Raw genomic sequence first — 18,053 nt, forward strand, 5'->3', positions numbered from 1 at the left:
ACCGAGCACTTCAAGCAAGGCACGCAGAGCCATGTGATTCATGCAGACCACAGAGCTCATCCTGAAATGCTCACTGCCACCAGTGAAGGAGTGCTGTGCTGTGACTGGCACTACATCCCAGGCATACACAGAGCTGCAGCCTGCACTATTTGGGGCCGAGGATGTCCCACTGCTCCAAACCTGAGGCTGGGAGCACCAGCACCATGCCCTGCTCAGCTGTGCTCACTGCAGCACAACAGGGGGGGATCCAGCCCTCCCCAGTGCCTTCCAACACCCCTACAGATTAATACACTTGTGAGAGGATACAAGGCTTGTTTGATGCTTGATGTTGTTTTTTGTGCTTGTTTGAGGGACAGTCCTAATTTTCAATTGCTTCTTTTTATTTCAGTAACAGTAAAACACTCCTAATTCATTTTGCTCTTTTCTTCTATGCATCTTGAAAAAAGTGCCGTGCTTGGATGATAAAACATTCTCTCTCTCTCTAAAAGTGTTTTTATGTTCTTGTGTGATGTGAATTCTAATCAGTATTGTGGCAGCAGCATTAATTTGATATTTTTCCAATTCAATTTGAAGCTGTTGACCTCCTATCAGACATCCTCAAATCAGCAGCTCATCTTTTCCTATGAAACAAGCCCAAGTACGTTTTGTATTTGTCATCTCCTCGATGTTCTGAAACTAAAAAAAAAAAAAAAAAGGTGATGATATTACCACATATCTACTGTAACGGTGGGGATGTTTCTTCATTTCCTGGGTTGCTGTCAGCATTTGAGGAGAATGAGAAGCGAAAGGTGGTTTAGTACTGGAAGAACAAGAGTGCTGTGAAGCCCCACGCTGGGGACAGTGCACCAAACCTGTCTGTCCTGTGCAGCCTGTACCTGGTCTGCCATAAATCCTTTTCTTTATATCATGCACACAATTTTAGAAGACCCTTTGTAGTTATAGCTCTGTACTGTAATATAGAAATTCACAGATGAACAGGAAAAGTAAATCTTCCCGTGCATTTGCAAAGGTTGTTTGTGACTGTAACATCAATTCTTTGTTCAAAACCCCTAGCTTCAGTAGCATCTAACCTGTGCTTGGCTTTGCCAGGTAATTATCAAGGACGTGTTCCCTCACGCATCGAGGCAAGGCAGAAGATGTGTGCGGGCACTGGTGACTTTCTGGGTTCTGGGGAAGCTCCAAAGGAAAGCGAATGTGGAAGTTTATGAAAAAGGGGGAAAGAAAGATATGACTGTTTACAGGCTTGTCCCAGCAACGTAATGAAATGACTCATATGGATCTCGATTAACAAAGAATTAAGGGAGGGAAATGTAATTAATGCCAATCAACTGGATTTGATGGGAAGAGACCCTTTCTAGCAGACTTGTTATCATTTAGAGGAGTGTGCAAGATTGAGTGATAAAGATAACAAAGCTGATGAAAAACACCGTGCTCCTTTAAGGCCCTCAACTTGTTGCAGCAGAACATGTTGATTGAGAAACCACAGCTATGGAAACCACAGTGACATTCATCAAGCATCAAACTGCTTGCCCTTGCTTCACTGCAGTGTCCTGGAAGGGTGCTGGGACCCCTTGTCTGCTCAGCAGCCCCCAGCCCTGTTTCGACACCTCAGTCATTGCACTCCACGTTTTGCTCAACCCCCAGCTGTTTTTTTCTGAGTTGTTCTCCCTCCAGCCTTTCCCCACCCCAGGCCACATGTTGTGTGAACGCTCAAGGTAGCAACTCCTTTTTATCAGCAGAAAAACATAACGCAGGACCATAGCCCAGCACAACTCGTTCTTGGCTTGCACTGATGCATATTTGTATCAAAGACCATAAGGGAACAAAAGATTGACCAATAAGCCTTGCAGCTGCCCCCAGGATGGAGAAAGGGTTGAAAATTAAAAGATGGCATTGAGGCAGAACAAAACTTTGCAAAATTTTGGGTAAGTGACAAGCATTTTATTATGGCCAAAGTTAAAAATTCTGCTTGTAGGAAAAAGAAAGCGTACTTACAAGATGGGGGACTCTGTGTGGAGGGGAAAGTCAGTGATATTGAAACGGCATGTGAGTCACAGTAATGTGAGTTTTCAGAGTTCAGTTACTTATCTGAAAGAGCTAAATGGGTTCTTCAACTGTGGCATCAGCAAAATGAGTTATTTCACACCTGTATTTTGGTTTTGCATTATTACAGCTGGAATACCATGCTCGCGTCTGGTATCCATGGCAGAAACAGACTGATAAGGTGATAACGAATCATAGAGAAATGTGCATGCTAACAGAGAACCGAATAGGATTTGTTTTAGTGACAGCCTCCAGAATTTAAATCTCTCTGGCAAAACCCAGCCCTTGGGGCTGACTGTGGGCCCTGGGAACTTCAGCCGAGCTGTACTTTGCACCAGCCTGTCAACAATTTTAGATGTTCCTTTTTGAACAAGCGTGGGCTTGTTCATTTTTAGATAACCTGTGCCCAAAATGCCTGGGATTTATCTCCCCGCTACCAAACAATTGCTTCCCACTGACACTCAGGCACACCAATTATTAATTTGCTCTTGAAAATATTACGTGTGCTGGAGTCATCTATTCTTTCCCCATCATTGTGAATGCAGTCTTTGATTCAGTATTAACCACACAGGAAACAGTGTAGGAGGAACAGTAACGTGCCTGACTCAGATGGCAAGGCATCCAAAAGGATTTGTGTTTAAGATGCAGCCCTGCTGGGGTTATGCACTAGCAGGAACAGAAGAGGTTGTTACAGAACACCTAGGCTAGCTTCAAACATAGGGTCAAGTTCAGAGCATGGCTGCCAACCGACTGCTTCTCCTTGTTTCTTCCATAGCCCGCAAGGCATCAGGTTTACGGAAAGCTAAGGAGGTATTTTCGTTTCACTTTTCACAGCACTAACCCAGTTGCCACCAGAACAACACTCACCCAGCTCCTTGGAGCAGTGTGATTCTGCCTCAGATCCCACGAGCCATGCAGATGGAAACAGTGGTGGAAATAGTGCAGCTCACGCACTGGACAGCAATCCCATCGTGAAGGTTCACATCTCACACATTATGCTATACGGCTCTGCCATGCACTGCTTGTCTGGCCTGACAGGTAAGGAATTACATGAAGCTTGCAATCCAATCCAAAGAAGCCAATACTGATCACTCCTGTTTTCTCACATTCACAGCCCAGTGGCTGAGCTCTCTGATGCCTGCGAAACGACAAGCAGTTGCACTGCCACAGCCAACCTGCTGTCCCCAGAGACCCCAAAGGGAAAGGCAAGATTGGAAGTGAAAACTGCATGGATGAAAAGAGGAAGTTAACACATTAAATCTCATCCCACCTTTTGGATCTCATTGCATGCTGGCACGACAGCATGGATGCAACATTGAGAAGGAAGATTTTTTTCCCTTCCATTGTTTTCTCTGCTGTCAAAACCACACGCCAGCCTGGCCTTGCAGTGGGTTGCACTTGGGCCTCATTATACGAGCAGGGACTATTGATTCAGCTCATAGACAGTAATCAGTACTTTTCTATCAATAGCTTTGTCATCACTGTTATGGAAGTTGCACATTCCTCCTTCCTACTATAAAACACTGTTAAGTTTTCATGTATTCTATGGAATTAAAAATTTGAAACACAAATACAAATAATGATATCAGTTTCAGAGGTAGCCCTGATGATGAAATGGTCCTGAAAACCATTCACTGCATGGAATTATTTTAGAATTTCACATAATCATAGAATCAAAATGGCCTGGATTGAAAAGGACCATAATGATCACTTGACAACAACAAGATATTAGAATAAGAAGGAATAATACTAGGTACATTACTGTGGCTTTTAAAATGCATTTTGTAAAGACTTGAAGAAACACAAGTGACATCAGGGTTAATAATTATCAGCCTAAACTGGTATTTTCGTGTAAATGAAAATGATTTCATATTTCAGCAGATTCCCAGGTGGTGTATTCTGCCATAGCTGCAGTGCAGGATGAGGCAGCTCTAACAATTACATTAGCTGATCCTCTACTTGCCTCTACCAGCTGATGTCTTCCAGTCCCCAGCCTCTAAAGTGAGGTGAGGGGAATATAATTACCTAAGTCAATTCTGCATATGTAATCCTTTTTGCAGAATTAAGACGGAAACCTCACACGTTTGAATAATTTAAAATTAATCCTTGCATTTTGTCCAGCATTTTTAATCAATTCCATCATTTTTGCTCTGATCACAATGTTAAAGTTAGGATCCACTATGTATGTGCAACGTTCTGTTCAGAGATTTAATGACTTGGCTTTTAGCATTCAGAAGAAAAAAAAAAATCAAAATGCTTCAGCATAATGATGTTGTTTTGAATCACATTGTTTTCTTTTGTTTTCTGTGTGTGGCGACAGCCAAAAAAGTGACATAAAAGCAGCACCTTAACTAAGCTGCTTCCTGTGTGTCTTTGAGTCATATTCTCCAGATCCGCTGACAAAAACAAGTTTTTACAACTGTTAGCACTGCAGCGGCTGTGCAGCTCGAAGCACAAGTTGCAGCTTATCCTGGATAACGTGCAAACATTGTCACTGGAGTTCCACTTGGGGAAGCACTGTCACTATCGCCTGCGATGGCACGAGAACCAGGAAAATACAGTTGGATTATCAGATTCCTGAGTTCTCAGAACCTATAGATAGGGAAAAAATCACCTTCTGCTTATGAACGCAGCTTAAGTAAGTACTTACGGGCAACAAAGAAATAAGAAACCCACGCAATTTCTTTTAATTTTTTTAAATATGTCCAAAGTTCTAAGAAAATTTATGTGCTTCACCTGTCTGAACATGAGAAGCAGAATACAGCCAGAATTAAATGAAACAATAAAGCTGTGTCATTTGTTATCCCCTGTGCAGGTTTTGCTGCATGGAACTGCCAACACAAATCAATGGTTCCCATTACTGGTGATAAAACAACAAAATGAGCTGCTGTTATTTTTTGTGGTCTCAAGCCCTTTCTTCAAAAGTTCTTGTTTCAACATCACTTTTCCAGTCAGAAACATCACTCTGAAAGAAACAAGAATTCCTTTCCCCACAACCTCCCCTCCTTTGCCACCCGCTCTCAGCTCTGTTTAATTTGGGCAGTGTTAAATGTGGGCTTTACCCAAAGTAATAGCAGAACTTCTATCGGATAGACAGGCCTAGGACTTTCACCTGACCACACATAATGGGATAGATTGGATTTATCTGTGTATATATAGCAATATATAGCAATACAAGTTTTTATAGCCCCATACTTCAGTGTCACTTGGTGTGTGTTTGTACACACTAACAGCACAGGGGAACTCAACACACACTCTGAAAACCACTCCCAGGCTTTGGTGCTGGCAGTTCAGCACTCCTGTGTCAGCTGCAGTCCCCACCAATGCAGGATGAAAGCATTTGGTTAACAACCAAAGTAAATCTCTACCTATTTTTACTTTTTCTGACTCTATCATAAGTCAGTTACCATTCTTTATAAAGAAATTGTAAAGGACACCTTCTTTTGGCAGCCAAAAATGAAGAAGCAGCCGCCCTTTGGCGAAAGCAGCAAGCCAGGCGATTTCTCCCTGCTCTGCTGCGACTGACCTGGGCACATCAGATAGACACAACTCCCTCTCTGTTTCCAACACAAAGGGTCTTGCCTGCTATGGAAGGAGAGCAGCTCCTACACGTAAGTTGAGCATATATGCACATGGATATATATATATATAGATAGATACGTATATATGTGCATACACATGATGGGTTGATGATTGGATTAGTGGTCTTTTCCAAGCTTAACAATTCTATGAAACACCAACACAAAGGATAAATATTCTTCAAATTACCCAAAATTCTTTTGTCACTGACATAAAAGAAGGTGTCAGCTTGGCTTGAGACCAAGGAGGACATGAATCTACTGAGTTTCTCCTTCTACTGGTTATGGGTGTGGAGTTTGGTAGCCTCCATGATAAAGTAACAAGACAAGCAACTTTTTAGTTGGATAGTACTCAGAGGCTACTAATCCTTGCTAGTGTCTCTGAAAGTGGGAAAATATCACCCACATTGCAGGATGGATTTCAAGGCTAAGCTGGTAAATATTTATAAGACATAAAGTTTGCCAGATAAATTAGGCTTTAGAAAGACAAAATGTTACCGCTATGCTGTCGGATCTCCAGAGATAACAAACTGCTACAAATCCCATCTAACCCCACATTTATTTCTGTGGAGATGATTTCTTCTGCCTTTTCTCCAGAAAAAAATAACAGAACTATGTCTGTTTCTAAGATAGCTATATAGTCAATAGGTGTACAAAGGTTAGTAAGATTACTGCAACAGAAAGTTAATCAAAACAAATGAAAATGCTCACTAATAGCATAGACTCACAGTAAACTCCACAAGGAGCAATCTCCAAAAAGAGAACATTCCTGAATGACAGTCAGCACTTAAATGGGATCTAGGAGAGGTGGAGCCAGGCTCCATCCCTTCTGGTAGCAGAGGTGAATTGTCTTCAGCTGTGCTCCCGTGGTTGACTCATTCCTCGCCTCAGGTGGTCAATCAGAGGTTCAGGCCGTGATCAACAGTTCCCATACACTAGCTATGTATTAAAAACACAAAGGTTACTTCTTTTTCCCATTCTTATTAGATCCACTCATGACTATATCAAGATCTTAAGCTGTGATAGGACAGGGGAAATGGTTTCAAGCTAACAGAAGGGAGATTTAAACTCAAAACCAAACAAAAAGATGTTTTGTACAATAAGGGTGATGAGGCACTAGCACAGGTTGCCCAGAGAGGTGATGGATGCCCCATCCCTGCAGACAGCCAATGTCAGGCTGGGGGGGGGCTCTGAGCACCTGATGGAGCTGTGGGTGTCCCTGTTCGTTGCAGGGGGGTTGGAGTAAACAGCCTTTAAAGATCCCTTCCAACTGCAATGGTGCTACAGTTCTATGAACTTCCTCGTATTCCTGACAGTGACTGCAGTGATTTCTGGGCAGAAACAGCACATTCTGAGGGCACAGGCTTCCACTCTCCATCAAGTGAACATTCAGAGCTGCAGCAGCCCCAGGCTTTAAGCACACGTGAGCTGCCCTCATCACACGCACACGTTCCTCTTTGGACCCAGAGACACAGCAGGAAGGCAGCAAGACACTCAAGGCCCAAACCTGCTCTGCACACGCAGCAGGGAAGCACCCTGACCGTGAGCAGCCCTGCTCTGCCTATAAACGGGCAGTGGGCCCGACCCTACATCCCCACAGCCTCTCTGCGGACGAGGGCTCCTATTTAGCGACACGTTTCCACCGATGTTCCTTCACACTCCCTCCATTCACACCACTTCCATCCAGCCCCGCCCTCCCAGCCACCCCAACCCCCCTCCAGAGTCCCACTCGAGGCCGTGCGGAGGAGGAGCCCGCTCAGAGCCGCACAGAGAACGGCAGAGCCCGGCTCCTCCCCGCCCCGCCCGGCCCGGCCCCTAGCAACACGCCGCCGGCCTCCTCGCCGCGGCCGGGCGCGGGGTGGGCCCTTCCGGTTCATGTCGGAGCTGGGCTCGGCGCGGAGGAAGCCGGGCGGCCATCTTGGCTCGTCAGGGAGCGGCGGAGGGGCGGGGGGCGGCTGGCGGCGAGCGCGGGAGGAAGGACGGAAAGGAGAAGCGGACGGGCGGGCGGGCAGTCACCGTCCCCAGCCCGCCGGCGGCCCGCGGGGTGCCGGCCTTAACCGGGCGCTGGGCGGGATGCGAGGAGCGGTGGCGGCCCGGTGAAGCGGGGGCAAAGAGCGGGGAGCCCACCCGGTGGGCGGCCTGCGCTCAGCCGCCGAGGGGCCGGCGAGACGGGCCGAGCCGCTCCGTTTCCCCGGCAGCCCCTCCGCCGTCCCCTTCCCCCGCCGTCACCGCCCGATGAGGCACCGCCGCTGAGCCCCCCGCCCGGCCCGGCTGAGCGTAGGATGAGCCCGCGGCAGGCGGAGGGCGAGAGGCCGCCCCGCTCCCTCGGGGGTATCTAACGCGGCCGCGGAGGCGGGGGGACACGGAGCGACGCCGCCCCCCGGCACCTCGTCCTTCATGGTGGCTTTCTGCGCCCGACGCCTCCCAGCAGAAGCGCGGCCCGGCCCGGCCCGGGGGTGGTGTGCGAGTGCGAGTGCGCGCCGCGGGCAGCGCTGGTGCCCGAGCGAGGGAAAATGTCCACTCGGACTCCATTGCCCACGGTGAACGAGCGCGACACCGAGAACGTGAGTACCGCAGGCGTGGGGACGTCGCCCCGAGCGCCGCCTGCCTCCGTCCCCGGGCCGGCTTATCCTTACGTTTGTTCTCCTTTCTAGCCCGTTGAGCGCCGCGTGCCTCCCGGCAGACCCGGCGGCCTGCTCGGCTCTGCCGCCGCATCGCGGCGTCTCGCAGGAGCGGGGCTGCGCGGGTCCCTAACGCGGCGGGGAGGAGGAGGAATCCCGCCCCGGTGCTGCGCGCTCAGTGCCCGGAGCGGCTGCATCGCCTCGGAGCGAGCAGATGGCGAGCGCTGAGCGTCGGGAGGGGTGGGCGAGGTGACCTACATAATGGGCCTCTTCCCCGCTGGTGTGCGGGGTTCTGCACGGCGGTGACGCTGTTGGGCTCCGTCACCTGTGCCGATGGCACGGAAAGGTCCGTTTTATTGAAATCCGCTTCCGATCCAGAGAGCCTGTTCCTTTTTAATTATGTTTTTCTTAGGTTTTATTGACGAGATCGAGCCGAGCTGCTGTGTTAACAATCGCGCAGGTCATAGGCTAAAGGGGAAAAAATACAGAGGTGGTACCGCATGAGCAGGCAGCCAAAAATGAAGCTGGGTGGGAGCCTCCCTTTTTGCAAATAAGAGCTGTGCTTCTTCTGTATGAAAACTTACTTGATCCCGGGGTAATCCTGTCTGAGCGTTTTTCATTGCTGGGGGAAAATGCAGAGGCTGTGCAGAAGGGAGTTGTCAGTTGCTGTAGCCTGAAATGAGTCGATGGGTGAACTTGGTATTGAGCTTTCTGTAAAGGCTCTCAGGGGCTCTATAGAGATGAGATTCTTAACTTGACAGAGGAGGGTTTTTGTGAGGGCTTGCGTATGTGTCTGACATAAAAGGTGGAAACTTTGGTTGCAGATCAGGAAAAACTGTTGGATTGTTCAGCCCATAAATAGTCTAAGGAAGGTGATGGTTGCCCCATTGTTCAAAACAAGACCAGACAAAGCACTGGAAAACACGCTGCGTGGAACAATTACTGCATTAGGAGGGATTTGGATTTTATTGACATAATAGGCACTTCTAACTTCTGTGATCTTTATTTGTTTTAGCACTAGATGCAACCTGCAGGCTAAGGGCTGCATTGAACAAAAAGCCAACTAAGCATGTTTGGTTGTAAAATCTCAGTGAGCTTCCTGCCTTGTGGAAGAAAGTAATTAAAGTGCTATGTGACTCTTCCTATGCCGTGGGGAGAGGTGATGCAGCACACTCCAGAAAATACAGTTTATTCAGATAATTGTTTTGTCTGTGGATAAACCTTACTGAGACTTTGGAGCTCCAGGTGTACGCATGGAGGCCTTCCAGTAAATCCTTTTAGGTGCTGCTTAGATAAGGTTCTCCAGTGTGGTTAACTCCAACCCCGCTATGGATAGCTTAATGGTAGAAAGACTTAGCATGTGCTTGATGAAATGCATTATTCACAAGCAGAGTGTTTTAGCACTTGAAGTTAGGCTTTACATATCTTCCACTTAAGGCACCTTGTTCTCACTTCAAAACGTTGGTCTGACACTTCTCTTTAGTCATCTCCATAATTTAACATACAGGGGTTGTCTGGCTTGCAGATGAGTCGCCTTAGGTTTTGATTAAGGCATATCTTTCAACTGCCGTGCTTTGGCTGGCGACCACAGAAATACCTGTAGGTAGTGATACTGGCAGGAAGCAACCAACATGAGTCGCTTCCAGATCCGTTGCAGTGATCCCACAGTAAGGTGCTGCAGCCCTGGAGAAGCCCTCTCTCATGTTCTGACTGTTGGTGATCTAGGACTTCACCAATTGGATACTTGCTTTGCCTTTTTAAAATTTCAATCTACATTTGGTCTGGGTGAGTTACCCATAGCCTGGAAGTGGATACAAAATTAACTGTTATATTTTTAAATACAAAATGTAGCATTTTTGATGCGTCAACTAATTGTTCTTCCAGCCTGAAGCCCAATGCAGTGTTTTCACAGGTGAATGGAACCCTTGATTTTCTTCCACTTAAGAGAAGTTAGTTAATATTCATAGGACTCTTTGAAGTTCAGATGGCTTAAGAAGTGCCAAGGTGTTCAGCCAGCCTTTGGGGCATGGCGGTGGACCCTCTCAATGCTGTTTGGAAGATTACCACTGCTAAGAAAGCCTTGGCTGGTGCTGAATGTGGTATAAGTAAGCTGATCGCATTTTATCCATGCCTATACATGCAGTTTTGAATGCGGAGTTAGCCTCCAGAATGATGGTGCACGTAAATTATCATTGTCTATACTTGCAGTTAACCACGTTCAGCACTTGGCAGTTCCTGTTAAATAGACAAGGTCTAATTGTCAGCACTTGATTTTTTTTTACTTTGAAGGTGGTGGATAGCACTGAGGTGCTTCATCATGCACATACTGCTGAAGTGGAAATGCAGTCACAGTGACTTTCCCCCAAAGCCACTGGCAGCCATCAAGCTGTAAGTGCCTCAGATTAAAGAATTTGGCGAGGAGTCACCTGGTGTTGAGAGGAAAGGCATCCCAGATGATCTGTGATCATAGGAACTTCACACTTGGGCAGTTGGGAGCTGGCTGTTTGCCTGCAAATGAGCTGGCTGCTCACCACAAAGGTGGAACAGCTCCTCACTGGTGATGTCTTTCACAGCAGTGACTGCCAGCTGCTCAGGGGACACAAGTGAAGGAGAGGTTCTCAGAATTGTCTTCCCTTCTCTTCTGCTATCTGCAGAATTGTGTCCTGCACATAAGAGAAATGGCATAGACCTTCATCCAAAACTGGAAGTGAAGGGTCAGTGTAGAAGAAGGACTTTTAGGGAGAAAAGGATGACCAATCCTATTTTAATAGTGATGAGGGGAGAGAAGATCCACGGAGGAAGAAAGAGTGTGGAAAGATGGTAGATGGTGGAAAAGAGGAGCCACAGAGGGTTGTGCGTATGACAGGATGGAGGACAACCAGGAACAAAGAAATAGGAGCAGGAGGAGTGAGGTCCTGGAGAACAGGACAAATGCCCATAAAAATTCCCAAGGAATGGCAAGATGTTAGTGTCGATAGAAAGAAGGAAATACAGGTGGTGTGGAAGGTTAGTTTAATTTTTTTTAAGAGCATGAAATAGCGAAGTTTTAGACTAAAGTATTTAATTTGAACCTCTGTTAGTTGCACAGCTGTGTTTCTGAGGGGAAGAGAAGGTAATGTCAGTGCTGCAGACCGTTCTGAATTCCAAATGTAAGTAATTTGAGTAAAAGCGAGACTAAAATATGCTCTTCTGTCCACAACTGTGTCTAATGTGAAAAATTTGCTATTGAACAGCACCAGTGTGATGGCAACTGTGCTTGTACAAGCCTGTACAAAAGGATTCTGTGCAGGAAAAGTGTCCCATTGAATTTTTATTTAAAGAAGATTTTGTAAAGTTGAGAATAGATTCAAAAATTTACTTTTAAGGTACTGTAAAGCTTAGTGCTGCCTCTTGATTTATTATTACCAGTTAGGTATGAAATGCATTAGAGCATTTGCAGACAGTAGACAAGCTGGCATTATTCTATATATTATTTATCAGACTTCTCCTATTACGGATAGATCCGTAATCAGAATGCTTTCCTCCATGGTGTGGTTTTTAAGAAGGGGATGATGAGGGCAGCATGCCTGTGCTCTACTGTCTTGGATTTTCTTTTACAGGGACAGCTGTGACAGTTCTCTCATTTTTCACCGGTATAAAAGTTCTGAGTTAAATTGGGTAAAGGTGGAAGAATATCTAGAAATTAAATATTTTTTAATCACTTCATCTGGGGTGTATTTTTATTTTTGTTTTATTATATTATTTATATAATTTTCAAGAGCAGAAATGTTTTTTGTACATTTCTTAGTGCCTAGGATACCTGATAGCCCACTACCATGGTGGTTGTACTCAACAACTACAACAAAAACCAATTAGGCTGTGTAGTATTGCCGTCAAAAGGGGACGGTTGATGCCTCTGCCCTGCTGAACAACCTGTGCTGTATCATCTCATCACTGTCAGTTCCACCGGTGTAGGGCTGCTGCAGGAATCAGCCTGGGCTGCCCCTTCCCACCCGTGGTTTGTGTTGGCGCTGATAATCACGGAGCTGTACAACAAGTCTGGTCAGCTGTGTGATCTGACTGAAATGAATCCTTTAAAACAGTGGTTTTATTTCTGTTTTGTGTGGCTGTAAATACTGACACAAAGGAGAAAAGAGGACCATCTAGTTCAGATGGGAAAGGCTAGAAACGTGTCTTTAGAATTTTGGTTCTTTTTGATTTAAGCCAGCCTAAAGGCTAGGACAACTTAAAATAGGGTTGTTTTTTCTCTTTAACAAATGACTGCAGTGGTGCACCATTCAGATTGTGTTCTCGTGCTACTACCAGCTCACATTTTATTTATCTTTTACATTGTTTCAGTAGCTCAGAAAAACAGAGTGTGGGACCATATGCCAGAATTAGTTAGAAAATCAGACTTGGTGTTCCTGTGTTTTATTTATTAATACCTCTCAGTGTGGCTTATTAGAAGAAGCAGTCTGTAGAACAGAACACAGCTATGGAAATTACTGAAAGAAAACAGAAAGAGCAGATCTGGTTTTTAATATCCAAAACTTAGTAGACTTCCTCCTAAGATTTCTTACCAATTCACTCACCTGCCAGATTCTCTGTTTTAATTCTAGTTGGGAACATTCCTGTTGATGTGAGCAGACAATCCCCAGTGACCACACATCACAGGTGACTTAAGCCTGAGGAATTCTAAGAGTGGAGGCATTTGTCTCCCTAATCTCCATTTCATGTGATATTTAAATAGCATGCGTCTGCAACTTCCTCCTCCGCCAAGTAATGCTGCCTTGTTGGTGGCAGCCAGATCAGAAATGGAGGTCGCTTTGGTTTTGGCTTGTGTCGTGTCGAGGTTGGCTCTGCTTAATGTGGAGATCATCAGCCTCTAAAAATCACTGAGTGTGTGTGGGGAATACAGGCCTACTGCTGCTAAGGCATAGGCCTGAAAGGTGCTGAGCACACCTGTGATAACGCTGCTGTCAGCCTCCCGGTGAAGCCCTCAGGTTAATAAGAATTCTTGGCCCGTAAAGCAGCAGCTCATTGAGCTCTGTGTGTTTGTGTACATATAAACAGAAATTAACTTTCAAATAAAATTTGTTCCTGCAGGGTTAAAGCCTAAACAAAATTCTCTATCTGCAAGCTCACTGTGGTCTTTGAAAACTGACTACGAGGTTTTTTTTTGTTTAGCATGTAATTACTGACAATGATGATTCTGGAAACGACTTAGTTGGCAGTATTGTTGATGAAGGTTAGAATATGGTTGGCTCTTCAGCTACTGTTCCCCAGGCTGATGTCAATAAATATCTGTTTTAATCAGCAGTAAAGAAACTTTGGCTTGAAAGATATGGTAAATGTCAGATCTTGATAATGTGAGGCAACAAAAGAGCTTTTAAAAAGCTTTTCTGACTGGCCCCAGACTTATCTTTTTGATTGTATAAGCAGGATTTCTTCACTGCTGTTGTTCAGCGCTAATCACGGAATTACAAATTCCCTCTTTCATACATTGTATGGAGTATGACCCAAACAGTATCAAATGCATCAGCACAGCCTGTAGTGGTGAGAGGTGAAGAACTCTAGGCTGAAACCTGCACGTCTGAAGGGCAGGCTCTGTCCCTTGCCGCAGGCTGTAGTGTGGGCTGCCAGCTCTATCCACCCTCATCTCTAGGGTGGTGGTGTCCAGCTCTGTCACATACCTTTAGCACAGGCTGGCTATGGCCAAAATTTGCAAGTGTCTGAGAGCTGAGTGCGAGCCCCTCATTAGCAATATATCCTCTGTGAAGTAGGGAGGTCTATCATGCATCAGTCTGTGCCACATGCCTGTGTGCTGCCCCATGCTGGGAGGAAGTTGCTGTGCTAGTCTGTGCTGTTGCTGCCTTGGCCTCTCTCACTGCTGGTTTTTGCCCTCCTTTCTTCCTGTACTCCACTCACACCTGTAGGCAGAACTGAGAATGTATGTCAAGAGGTATACAAAGATTGTATTTGCTCTTAAGGTTCTCTTTAAACCAGTTGTTTGACAAGTGTGACCTAATTAAACTGGCTATTCATTTTCCCAAAGTGTCATACCAGATAAATAAATGAGTACGACAGCAGGCCAAGAACTGTGCAGCAAGTCCTCCACCTTTTCACAGTGGAAGCATCCAAATTAGCATTTCCACTTCTTCGCTGACTACACGGTGTTTACAGAAAGTCTCTTTATTTCTTGCTGAGTCCTGACCCTCTCAGTTGTTCCACTCGATCCCAGCAGCCACAATGGCCATTGCTCAGTGAATAAATCTGCTGTTGTGGGCTGATAACTGAGTGCCACGTTGGATAGCATTTGCCTTTGTAAGACAGCACTTAAAATTTCATGAGATGGAAGACATGGCCGTTGTTCCTTAAGATTGATTATGTAGTGAGCTAATTTAAAAACCACCTTTTAAAGATATGTGATGAAGCACAAGAGTTATGCATACATAAGCACAGCACAGTGGGCCCAACAAGGTCCATCCCCCTCCGTGTCCTGCTTTGTGCACTGGTCAATGGTGCAAGGGAATTAAATACCTTACTGCTATCTTCTATTGTGTAATACAGGAAAATAATGTGATATTTTATAATAAACAATGATTTAAAGATTGAATACTGATTTTTATATAGATAATTATGGCCAAGTGTTTGCCATGAAACCTCAGTCGTTAGTAGAAACTGAGGTCTTTGTTTTGACTTGCCGGCGGAATTCCTTTGTAAGCAGTCACAGGATACCTTACTCTGCTTTTTCACGGGTATATCTGCACAATAAGACACTCCCTCTGTGAATATTTTTAGGGCTAATCTCTGTTCTCTTACCGTGAGTAGTACTCAGCAGTCTGTGCATTCGAAAATGCATTAACAATAAATGTGAAGTAAAGTGCAACGGACTGTTAGGAAGAGTTGCAGGGAAGTTAGTCTTAAAATATATAACTTAAAATATTTGGGTGCTTTGAAAGTCTATGATGTATGTCCTGATATGTTTTCCTTAAGTTACTGCTGTGAAAGATGTGGAGGGTGAAAAATTCCCATGTGTTTATATGCCGTGTACACAGGATGCAGTAATGAAGAGATCTACTTGGTGTCTCAGATGTTTATTGTGTCCTGGAATGTTTAGGTGATTAGTTATGTAAAGACTAGGCTGTAACTTTTTTAGCTATAATTAAAAATTGTGAATCTGCTGAGACTGTCGCGGTTCTTGCTGGTCTGACAGCTCTCCCAGAAGCTCTGCAACATCTCTGCGTAGTGTTTCATGCAGACATGACAACAGCTAAGGTGGTAAACGTTCCTGGAGATTTTTGTAAGATTGATTTTTCTTTGTTCATTGGGTTGATTGGAAAGTAATTTTTGACACTGTGCACCATGACCACTTTAAACAAAAATGTTGATAGCATTTGTCCTCCCTGTTTCAGAAAAAACGCTTCCTATTGACCATCATACGGTATTTTTGCATGTCCTCGCCGTGCTGGATTTTTTCATATTTTTTCAGCTCTTCCAGTGAATATCAGATTCTGTCTCTTCCTGGTGTTTCCTTAGCTGCTGGCACCTTTTTAATTATTACAACAACTTTGACAGTAGTCATCCCTTGCCATGTGGGTTTCAGTGCTTAGAATGTTAAGATCTCTCTAAGCATACAGATACTGGATAAAGCTTACACCTACCAGAGCAGTTTCAGTTAACCAGCACATTCATACTTTGTTTGCTTTTTACTTTTCTTTTTCTTTCTCTTCATGCTAATCATTGTCTGGCTATGAAAGGATGTCAGCTCATCACTGGGGGAAGGCTTTTGTGAAAAGGTGGGTTTTGTGTTGTGTTCCAGTTCCAGTTAGTGTTGGGCTCAGTTCCTCACAGTAAGGTCACACAAGTGGAGATGTTTTACTGTGTTTCCAAATCATGGGTTGAGTATTAGCAGAGTGGTGTTGGGACAGGGGTCTAATTGGCTAGGAAACTTACAGTTTTTCTTAGAGGACCTCCCTACCATGTGCAAAACAAACAAAAGCAAGCCTTTGAAGTCTTTAAAAGATTTAGAAATTGAACCCGATGCTTGTTGAAATATAGAGGAAAACATTTTCTTCTCACAAGCAGTATTCAGGCAACCTTGATTTTAAAATGAGCTGGAGCACTGACTAGTCCAAGCCCATGCATAGCATTTAGTCCCGTTCCTTCAGGTCTCCACTTTCAGGATAGCAGGCTTCCCTGCACCACTGTTTCTTCAGGAGGGGATAGGAGCTGATAGACTGCAGTGATGCTTTTTTGCTACATCAAAGTAGCTGCCTTTAGGAAGCTGAGTAGTCAAATGCTTTACAATCTAATGCCTGACATGAACTGTTCCTGGACCAGCTAATTTGTACTTTTTGCCTACGCCATTTAGCTTTTCTTCTGTGGGTTCTTGAAAATGATTTGGGTAGAGTAGAAAAGCTACAGCTAATGCAGGAAGAAGTTGAAGGGATAGATAACTGGATGGGGCCCTTTGGGGCTCAAAGAAATGGCTTTTTGACTTTGCACCTTTTAGTACTGTATGCTACCAACTTCTCTTCCTTCATTTCCATCAGTAAAACAAAAGAACCCACGTTGAAACTGTAAACTTGTTTCTGGAGTTTTTAGAAAGCTTGTCTTCTGTTCAGTATAATTCTGTATTTAATAGAAGAAGGACTTGCTGATAGGTTTACTGATGTGAGATGAAATAGAAGTCAAAATTAGGTATTGCTGTAAATGGACAGATTTCTATGGAGCTGAACGCAAGCTCTGAGCGAGTCAGTTGGAGAGAACTGAACTGCTTAGGAACACACAGCTTGATATTCCAAAAACACAACTGAAAAAGGTCATGTTTTTGAAAAGAAATAATCAGAGTTAGGGTGGAAATGCAAACCTCCATACAAGGAGATTATGTTAAATTTATCAACACTCATCCAAATAAGTTCACAGCTGTTAATTCCTGCCTTTAAGTGCGAAGCTAGAAAGCATGAAGAAGATGATAGGACACAAGAAGTCATTCCTCAACAGAGGACAATGAGGCTCTCAAAACATATTAACTGAAGTGTTTTACTACATTAAATAGAATATGTAAGTATCTGTTTTTTATCTAATAATGCTTATACAGAGTAGGAGAATATGAGGAAGATGAGTTATGAATAGACTGTACACAAGTTCTCTGCTTTGAGAGTACGCTGTACCTGATGCCCATGTCTGAACTGCACGTGAGGTAGGTCAGGCAGCTCAGGCAGTGTGTGTGCCTGTACCACGTGCCCAGATGTGGAAAGGTTGTCACCTAATTAGTTCTGCTTTACTTCCCTTTCTGAGGTAAATCATCAGCTCAGTGTAGTGCCACATAAATAGGGCAGCTGTATTCCTGGAGTGCTGTACGTGAATTAAAAGTGAGCCTTCCTCTAACGCATCCAAGAAATATCCTCATGATCCTCTGCAGGACATCCCAGCCCCTGGTTGCAAGGGATAGCAGTTTAGGAGGGTGTTAATATCTAGCATCAGCAGTTGCTGCTTTTTTTTTTCTAGCAGGTCTGAATGACTTGACACTTGAAGGTATTAGGAGCTGACAGAGAAATTCTCTGCATTACCTGTAACAAGGTGTGTTGGAAGTCAAAGTTAGGGGAGTATAAAGGATTGGCATTGGTGTGCCACTGCATGTGGGGATGAAGAGGGCATCCTGGACATCCAGCACTGGCCTGGCGCTAATGGCATGCAGAGCAGTGAAATTGTTGGAACAGGATTTCACTGGCTTTAGTAGTTCCTTCAGCTGTTGGAGAGGATGCAGGTAGTCTTGTTGATCCTCTCCTTGAGAATGCTCTATTGGTAAGCACTTAGCAGTTGTTAT

General features: G+C 44.8%; 1 protein-coding gene across 10 annotated transcripts in view; it reads left to right on the forward strand.

Moving 5' to 3' along the window:
• Window positions 1-7,533: 7,533 nt before the first annotated feature.
• MARK3 (microtubule affinity regulating kinase 3) overlaps window positions 7,534-18,053 on the forward strand; it is a 61,576-nt gene continuing 51,056 nt past the window's right edge. For 4 of the 10 annotated variants that reach the window (XM_052694496.1, XM_052694499.1, XM_052694497.1 and 1 more), the window contains exon 1: window positions 7,539-8,185. In XM_052694496.1, coding sequence (XP_052550456.1) covers window positions 8,135-8,185 — 51 coding nt within the window. In that variant the 5' untranslated portion in view covers window positions 7,539-8,134. Of the gene's footprint in view, window positions 8,186-18,053 lie in introns of all 10 variants that reach the window. The other 6 variants (XM_052694491.1, XM_052694492.1, XM_052694493.1 and 3 more) reach the window with 4 other exon arrangements.

The sequence above is a fragment of the Tympanuchus pallidicinctus genome, unplaced genomic scaffold, assembly GCF_026119805.1.
Source record: "Tympanuchus pallidicinctus isolate F22 unplaced genomic scaffold, pur_lepc_1.0 scaffold3, whole genome shotgun sequence".
NCBI classification, from domain to species: domain Eukaryota; kingdom Metazoa; phylum Chordata; class Aves; order Galliformes; family Phasianidae; genus Tympanuchus; species Tympanuchus pallidicinctus.